Raw genomic sequence first — 9,752 nt, 5'->3', positions numbered from 1 at the left:
GCTATTTTGGATAACAAGAATTGTTTTTATGATTAAATTTGTTTTAGACCATTTTGCACATGTATTAATGCACATTAACTACTCTCATTCATTGTAATTTTCATTGGCAATGGAGGAATATGCAGCTTAAATTCCATGTGTTACTAAATATTAGAAAGCTTTTCCTTCTATTGATTCCTAGTGCTATGCCATTGTGATCAGAGAAGATATTTAAATAATTTTAACACAGTTTTTATTAGTCAAGACATAGCTTCTGTCCTAAATTTTATTTATTCTGGCTAATATTTGTGCTAGTCAGTTTTTATAAATTTTAAGCAAACTTGAAACACCTGGGAAGAAATTATATCAATAGAGAAGCTGTCTCCATCATACTAGCCCATGGCATATTTGTGGGGAATTTTCTTGATTTTAATTTTTGGAGGAGGACCAAGAGTACATAGCTGGTACCATTCTAGGCAGATGAGTCTATGTTTTGTACTAAATATATCTGAATATGGGCCCAGAAAGAAGCCAACAAGCAATGTGCTTCTGGAGTTTGTTTTAGTCCCTGTCTATAGGTTCCAGCTCTGAATTCCCACTATGGCTTCCTTTGATGACTGTTAGCTTGAAGAGTAACATGATATAAAAGACGTAAATGATACTTTTATTTCCTCAGATTATGAGATAAGATGAGCAGTGTACCCAAGCTGTATGGAAACATTGCTTGGGTTGAGCCCAGAGCATTTCCTTCTCTGTCCTAACTATCCCTAGGTCTAGGCCTGAAAGCTTCTACCTCCATATGATCTAATCTTCCAAGCTGACTGATTAAATACACCTTCTCTTGGCTTCTACTGAATTTCTCTCTTGACCCCATATTAATTTTAGCCATGTGTTCTAACCTTCTGTCTCCTTTTCATTCTCTGGTTCACTCTGTCTTCACCTGTGTCTATCTTCTTCTCTCTGGAACCTGTCTTTGTGAAACTGTCCTGCTGAAACTCTTTATGCACACACTTTACCACAACACCACTACCTTTCTTTTTTCCCCATTAATTTATTTATACACTTTACATCCTGATACAGACCCTGCCTTCTCCCAATGCTCCCCTCACATGCCCCCTCCTCCATCTCTTCTTTTCTTTACCCCTGTCTCTGGCTGCTCTTAAACAGCCTCTCCTTCTTGTCTGTTCTCATGAGAGTTTGGTAAATCTTATTTCTGACTTATTCTGTCAAAATTTTCTCTGATTCGTCACTTTGTCTTCCCCTCAATTAGACTTAGTGTCACTTTCAGACATGACCGCTTCCTTCTATAAAATGATCTTATTTTCATTCTTGTGGATAAAAGGTGTTCAGTCTATATTATAGCAAGATCACATGGTAATCCAAGGCATTTCTGTATTCCACCTATGTCATGTAGACCTAAAAAAATCTTTGGATGTTTTTTCCCTTGCCATATGAGTTACGTTGCTGAATTAAAATTCCTCCACTTCTTCCCCCTATCAATCCCACAAACTTAACACTCTGAATATCTTCATGAAGATCAGTAGATGAAATGACCCTTCACAAGTGAAATCCAGATAATCTTTCATTCAGCAAATGTCTACTTCAGCATTAAGGTTTTCCAGTCTTCAAGGTTTTCCAGCATCAAGGTCTGCCAGTTTAATGAAAAATCTGTTAGTTTTTACACAGTTTGTTGAGCTATTCTATGATCAGTTGATGGAATTGTGGGGTGATTGTGATCAGCTTTATGTGTCACCTGCATTGCTGTCTTTCTGTGTCTCTTTCTTCTTTGAGTCTGTGGTATCACTGGAAATTTCTCTAATTCAGGTTGGATCTTTATCAATTTTGATGGAACCCATAGTCTTTCATCACCTGTGGAAATACAAAACCTCTTCCCCAATGTTACATATCCCCTGACTCCCATTTTGAGGGTAAAACAGCTTTAAAGTACACAAATTGATCTAATTAAGTATTTTCTTCTATAATCCACTGTCTTTGAGCAGCTTTTTATACAGCAGTTGTTCCTGCCTCACTGGCATTTAAAAATTAATAAAATAGTTAATTAAAAAGTTAATAAAGCATTATTCAATCTATTTCTGGGAGTTCTTCTTCCCCTCTTCTGTTTAGCAAGCATCTCCTTTAGGTACAGTTTGATCCTTATGAATCCACACATATCAAGAGGTAGCATTTTTTTTTTATCCTTTAAAATAGACAGGCACTCACATTCTATGCCTATCTCCATACATCTCAAGCCACATTTCTTATCTATTTAAATACAGAAACAATCCATAAATCAATTAAAATAGATATCTATTTAAGGAATATTAACCTGAGCTCCCATTATTGCAGTAGTGCTCCTCCCCTTAGGTTTATGGTTATATCTGACACATAAGGTTCTAATCTTTCTATTTGACTTTCTGGACCCACACACTTAACTTGTCTTATGCTTCATTTTACTTAGAACAGTGTTCCAATCCCAACAAACTGTGTAGATACTTTCTGAAAGGACCAATGTGGATTTCAAGATTTTTGTGAAATTAAAGTTACATCAGCTCCTATCAAAACCTTCAATTTCAAAAGCATTTAATTTTAATTTTTCTCTTATCATTGATAAGTTAGCAAAAACAAAAAACAAAAAACAAAAAAACAACAACAACACCAAACCCTATCTTTTAGTACTTTCAAATCCTCCTGTTCTTTGTTTTGTGGTTTCTTTGCCTTTGACCTAAACAAGCAATGGAAGCTGAGCAGTCTTGTCTTCTTCCACTTTAAGCTATGAATTTTTCTTTATATAAATGATAATCTCAGTTTCTCCTTTGAAGTCTTCATCTATGATTCCTGGATGCACAATGAATCCTTGAGATGTTAGGCTACTTCTTCCTATAACTATTCCAACTGTCTTTGGGGGTAGAGGTCCATGAACTCCAGTGAGTATTTTACAGCATTGAGTGTGTAGATAGTATGAGATAGTGTGAGGTTTTTACTTATGGCTAAGTCTAGAGCAGCATGCATTAGATCTCCAAGACATAGTTTAGTTTTCTCTAGGTCTGTGGATTCCTGACAGGAAATACCTGGCTCCTGTTGTTTGTTGCTGGGATATGGGTGAACCCTCTTAGGGACTTTCCAATATTTAAAAGATTATCTTATAGAGAATTTCCCGTCAGTAAGGAATTGCTTTACATATCTCTTGCTGATCTTCATTCATTAGTCCAATTCCTACCCTTAGCACACCTATAAGTCCAGGAATGCTGAGGTCTTCTAGGGAAGTCTCTAAGAACCATTGATTACAATCCCTTTTCAAATGACCTCATATTCCACAGTTAAAACAATGGACTTTTTTACATGTAAGATTATTAGCCATTGCTTGTCCAATTACATAGTCATTATGAACAATATCAGCAGTAGTCCTAATCCATTTATCCATAGGTGCTGATCAAACTTTTAAAGATCTAAGATTTTTTTTACATTCTGCATTTGCATTTTTAAAAGCTAAAATTTCAATTAATACCTGTCCCCATTTGGATCTGACATTTCCTTGTTTATAGTGGTTATTAATCTATGTAAGAAATCAGTAAAGTCTCTCTGGGCTTTTCTCAATCTTCGGGAATAACAGGGACCTTTCCCCCTTATTCCTCAACCTTATCTCAGGCTCTTAAACCTACTAAAGTATAATAGAGTAATCAAATTGCATTTGCTTTCATAAATCAGCATATTGAACTTCACCTAACAATGATATTTCACAATATTAACACCTGTAGAGCAATTAAGATTTTCCATAATTTCTGCTTCTTCTCACTATGAGTTCAGTCATTATAATTGAAAGTGAGGTAATTTTTCTTGTTGTATATCTACTTTGTCTTATCGTACAGTTTTCAAGCTTTTTTTTTGAGGTGAAATATATAGAGATTGTAATTGTAAGTAGGGAGGGATTAACTCCAGTGGTCACAGTTTCAATAAGTATTGTGGTGCCTTTTTCATGTTAAGTTTTTATACCCTCAATTCTTACTTTTGCTCTCAAGGGATATGGAATGGAATTTCCCATTTTTTTAATGCAAGAAGAGTCTGCCTATATAATCACTTTCTATCATTAAAATTGTCTTTTGAGGTGGCTGTTTCATTATCTCCAATCCTCCTGAAGCTACAAAGTCTCCCTATTCTTTGGGCAATTCTACACACCCACATGGAAGCAATAGAAGGTCAAACTCCAGAGAGATTAGAGACAAATAGTTGGAAAGAACATAGAGTAAAGAGGTAGCTATTAAATCAGGCTTTAGAATTTAGAATCATACCTTGTGGGTGACAGAAGCCAGCAAAACTAAATGATGTGTATATCCTTTAGTAGAGTTATCTATGGTGTGGAGCAGAAAAGCATATAAGGCAGTGAAGGGTATGCTGGGGGTGTGCATGCTATGGCTGGCCTACTCCTGTCCTTTCTTCCCCTCATTCTAGATCAGGCTTCTAGCTACCACTTTGTAATAAACTTACAAATCCATCAATTTTAGCTTAAAGACAAAACTTTTAGACACAGTGTTAGTGTCTGAGACAAAAAAAAAAAAAAAAAAAAAAAAAAAACCTAACAGAGATTGGAGTGAAATATGGAGAAATAGGGAATGGGGAACCTCCTTCCATTTCCCACAGTTGACTGCAGTATTTGTGAAGGTCCCAAATAATACTGGTATCTAGGGTACCATTAGTCAGCTGTCCCGACCTGCAGGACAGTCAGTAGGATCCTGGAACCACCTAGGGAAATGGTGAGAGACAAGACAGACACGGAAAAAACTGAACAGCAAGACGAAATTCCGATCAAGCTGTCAAACTTTAATTTTCACACAAGGTGTTATAAAGGCAAGCAAGCAGGTATGGGGAGGGGTGAAGGGGGAAAGTCATTGTATTCGGGGAACAATCTCAGGGGGCTAGCATCATTCTTTAGGAACAGTTTCTCAGAATTGTCTCTCGGGGTCTTAGCTAAGATTTGGCAGGTAGTAGAAACTTGGCATCATATTTCAATCATGGGGAGGTGAAGTGGAAAGGAGTTGCTGTGGTAACTTAACCACAGGGGAACTTCGTTTGTTCGAGCCCACTCGGGTGAGCTCTGTATGTACTGACCATCTAGCTTACTTGGCTAATCTTTAAACTAGTACATTTCCTTCTAAGAGCAGCCTAGAGAAAGCCAGTTGGAAATGGCTGAGAGGCGGGGGTTTTTGAGATCTCTATGAGAATGGCTCCTGGCAGTCAGCCACATTTTGGATTGATTATCTAAATGATATTGAGGCCAGTTTTGATCACAAAGCAAATAAATTTGGGACCCTCCAGGAAGGGTGCCAGGTGAAGAAGATGGAGGCTTTCTAAAAGGTATCCAAAGAGGGGGAGGCAGAAGGTAAGGATGATGTGAAGAAGAGAAGGAAGGTCCTAAGGAAGGACCTGTCCAGGTAGTCCCCAAGACTCAAGAAGGATTAAGGAAGACACAAAGTGTTCAAGGGAAGAAGACTAAGTAACATAAAGGCATACCTATTTTAATAACACCTAACTTTTCAATGGAGGCTCTAAAAGTCAGAAGGGTCTGAACAGATGTTCTATAAACTTGAGGACATAACAGATGCTAGCTCAGACTACTATGTCCAGAAAAAAAAACTATCAATTATAGTAGATAAAGAAAAACAATCCATAATAAGATAAAATCAAAGCAATATCTATCTACAAGTCTATCTATACAGACGGTTTTAGAAGGAAAACGCCAATCTGAAGAGGTTAACCACACCCAAGAAAATACAAGCAATAAATATTCCTAGAGCACAAATTAAAAGAGGGCAATAAATAGCATCTATCCTTCTTCTGCATCCAGAAACCAAAATTACCATAAATAATAGGTATTATCTCATGGTAAAATAAAGTAAAAGTATATCCTAAGAAAATGGGCCCAAGAAACAAGCAGGCATAGATATTTTAATATCTGACAAGATAGACTTGTAATCAAAATGAATTAGAAGATAAAAGAAAGAACACTACAGCGGGCAGTGGTGGCTCATGCCTTTAATCCCAGCACTTGGGAGGCAGAGGCAGGCAGATTTCTGAGTTTGAGGCCAGCCTGGTCTACAGAGTGGGTTTCAGGACAGCCAGGGCTATACAGAGAAACCCTGCATTGAAAAAACAAAAACCAAAAAACAAAAACAAAAACAAAAAAAGAAAGAAAGGATACTACATACATAGCAAATGAAAATCGAGATAGGATACTTCATTTCTTAATATCTATGCACCAAACACAATGGTGTCCAAGCCCATAAAAAGAACACTACAGCTAAAATCTCATATTGATCCTCACACATTGGTATTTTATGATTTTGCTACCCCACTCTCACCAGTAGACAGGTCATTGAGACACAAATGAAAGACAGAAATACTGAAATTAATAAGGTCCTAAATCAAATCAGTTCACCAGATATCTACAGATCTTTCCATTCAGACTCTAGATATCTTTTCTCCTCAGAAGCCCATGGAATTTTCTCCAAATTTTACCTATTAGTACACAAAGCAATTCTTAGGAGATAGAAGAACAAATGAAATAATACCCTGCATCCTATCTGGCCACAGTGAATTAAAGCTGGATATCAAAACAATAGAAATGACAGAAAGTATACACACTCATGGAAGCTGAACAACTTTAACATAATAAAGGCAATATGCCCAAGTCCATAGCTAACACCAATTTAAATGGAGAGAAGCTCAAAAACATTTCCACTAAAACAAGGATTAAGAAAATGTCCACTACCTCCATACCTATTCAGTATAGTGCTTGAAGTCTTAGCTAGGGCAATTAGACAGCTGAAGGAGATCAAGTAGCTATAAATAGGAAGGGCTGATACACAAAAAGACTGATAGCATGCAGAAGACCTGGACAGATTTAAACTAGACAAAATCCTAGCAGTGAGAATGAGAGGTAGACACAAAGTCCCACCCCTCATCAATAAGCTGTTTGCAATTGATACTTGCTTGGAAAGGGAAGTTAGATTTCCCTCATGAAGCTACTATTCCACTATGCTTCAGGAAAAACCTAACACAAAACAGCCTTCTATGTGTGTGTGTGTGTGTGTGTGTGTGTGTGTGTGCGTGTGCGTGTGCGTGTGCGTGTGCGTGTGCGTGTGTGTGTGTGTGTGTGTGTGTGTGTGTGTGTGTCTGTGTGCGTGCGTGCACACTTGTCATTTTGCTTTAGTTTTTACTGAATTTTCTCTTTTAGCTTACCCGTTTTCATTTTTCTGGGCGGGAGGTGTTGCTTTGCTTTGCTTTGCTTTTTATTTTACAGAAAGGAAGATCCTGAAGTTAGGTGGGTAGAAAAGTAGAGAAGATATAGAAGAATTTGGAGCAGGGCAAAGAATATGATCAAAATATATTATATGAGAAAAATTAATAACAAATTTTAAAAAGTTCCCTGTAAATAAAATAAATGACTATTCCCTCAAAGAAATTGGAAACAGGATAATAACTTAAGCTTAATAATAACCATGATATTATTGAATAACAAATATTGTAATGGTTATTTCCTAGAGTGATAATTCCAATAATAATTATCAAGAAATAGGACAAAAATAATTTTAATATATACCCAGTTATGTTATTCAGTATATTACTTTGTATTCTTTACATGCAAAAAATCACAATGGAGGCAAATCTAATAAACATTGCAATCTAAAATTAAAAATATATTCTAAAGGAGACTGCAAGTAACATAAACCGTCAGAAGCATTTTATGGGGCTCTCTTTGCATTACTGTTGTCCACAGCAATGCAGATCATTACTACAATCACTCATTTATCAACAATACAACTAAATGTAAAAATGTATCTTTATAATATGCAAAATATTTGAAAGGAGGAAATGACATTTTCATCGTGGTTGCTTATGGCTCAAAATGACTAAATTTCAAGCAGATTTCTTTATGCTTTTTAATTACGTTCCTAAAATATCCCTTCCGTTACTTTTAGTGGATTAGGGAATAAGAAAGAATATTAAAAAAAAAAACCATTAGCCAAGACAGTTAACCAAACTTAGCATGTACTCAAATCTATATTATTATTATTTTTTGTACTTGTTGAATTATCAGACCATTCCAATGACCATTAACTATTACCTTGATTATATATAGTTAATAACAAGTGGTCACAATCAGGCTCTATTTTTCTGGCTAAAGGAACAAGGGATGTGGGTAATCCTACTGTGGAACCAAGAACTGGATTGCTATAGGATCTGCTTTTGTCTAATCCAAGTTCCACCCTTGCTCTTGTTCTCTTCCAAGTACCTTCTTCATTGCTTCCTTGACATCCTTGTTCCTCAAGGTATAGATAAGAGGGTTCAGCATTGGCGTTATAAGTCCATAGAACAGTGCCAAAAGCTTGCCCTTCAGTTTGGCTGTGCTGCTCTTGGGTGCCATGTATGCATACCCACTGATGGCAGAGCCATAGAACATGATGACCACCAGAAGATGAGACCCACATGTGTTAAAGGCCTTCTTTCGACCTTCAGAAGATTGTATATTTATGACTGCTCTGACAATGTTGATGTAAGAGAAAAGAATTAACCCAAGAGGGATAACTTTTATGACAACCACAGCAGCATACATCTCTACTTCATTGACCCAGGTGTCAACACATGATAACTGAAGCATGGCAGGCACCTCACAGAAGAAATTCTCTACCTGGTATTGGCCACAACGAGGAAACAAAGATGTCAACACTGTTTGCACCAAGGAGTTACTGAAACCAGTTATCCAGGCTACTGCTGCCAGCTGCTGGCACAGCTGAGAGTGCATGATAACTGTGTAACGCAGAGGATGGCAGATGGCCACATAGCGATCAAAGGCCATGATGGAGAGAAGCACACATTCTGTAGATCCTAGGCTAAGGAAAATGAACAGTTGTGCTATGCAGCCCACATAGCTGATGCTTCTCTCATGGCTCTGAATATTTTTCAGCATCTGGGCGACAGTAGAAGTGGTATAGCAGATATCTAAAAAGGAAAGATTGGCCAGGAAGAAATACATAGGGGTGTGGAGTTTAGGATCAAGGAGAGATAAAATGATAATAGCTGAATTCCTGAAGAGAGTCACTATATAGAAGATGGAGATGACCACAAGAAGAGCCATTTCCAGACATGGCCAATCAGAGAAGCCTACCAGAATAAAGCCATTGTTGTGATGGGTAGTGATATTGAGGCTTCTCATTGTTGAAATTCCACTTGCTGGAAATGTCCATACTAGAATTTTGAGGTTCTGGTCATCGTGTTTTTGCAACTTAATACCTCATGAAATAAAGAACCTGGATAGGGGGTACTGAAACAAAATCATGAATATATTTCATTTGATTTCCTCAGTAAGTAAAAGAAAACACAGCTGTGTTTGTATAGTCTGTCAGCTATTCTTTTATTCACAACTTTCATAAGTGAAGAGTTTTAAAAAGTCAAAATAGCATACGCATGGTGACTCACACATATAAACATTCCTGTGAGAGAAATGCCAGAACAGGCTGCAGAGTGAGGCTGTGTCTCTCCCAAATGCTTTCTCAATCCCCCAAAGCAAAACAAAAATAAACAAATAAAAATGTAAATATAGTAAAAATGTATATTATAAGATACTGTTATCATATGTTGTATTTGCTAAGACAAAAGAATATGGAAACCTCACTGAAACTTCATTAAGTTTGTAATTGATCTTATTTTCCTGCAGGTTCTTAATAATTTTGCATAGTAGAATATAGAAATTACTACCTGTGAAAGGCAGTATCAGTTGG

The 9,752-nt window shown here is 36.8% G+C and overlaps 1 protein-coding gene across 1 annotated transcript; it reads right to left on the bottom strand.

The window, feature by feature from the left end:
* Window positions 1-8,224: 8,224 nt before the first annotated feature.
* Window positions 8,225-9,187, bottom strand: LOC127669273 (olfactory receptor 2B6-like). Its single transcript, XM_052163118.1, has one exon. It carries the CDS (start codon window positions 9,185-9,187, stop codon window positions 8,225-8,227), a length of 963 nt encoding a protein of 320 aa, XP_052019078.1.
* Between the last annotated feature and the right edge of the window lie 565 nt (window positions 9,188-9,752).

The sequence above is a fragment of the Apodemus sylvaticus genome, chromosome 19 (assembly GCF_947179515.1).
Source record: "Apodemus sylvaticus chromosome 19, mApoSyl1.1, whole genome shotgun sequence".
NCBI classification, from domain to species: domain Eukaryota; kingdom Metazoa; phylum Chordata; class Mammalia; order Rodentia; family Muridae; genus Apodemus; species Apodemus sylvaticus.
The sequence above is the reverse complement of the archived record's forward strand: the minus strand, read 5'-3'. Positions and strand labels throughout refer to the sequence as shown.

Excerpts from the sequence above, each read along its gene's own strand:
- LOC127669273 (XM_052163118.1), bottom strand. The coding sequence starts at position 9,187 with ATGAGAAGCCTCAATATCACTACCCATCACAACAATGGCTTTATTCTG.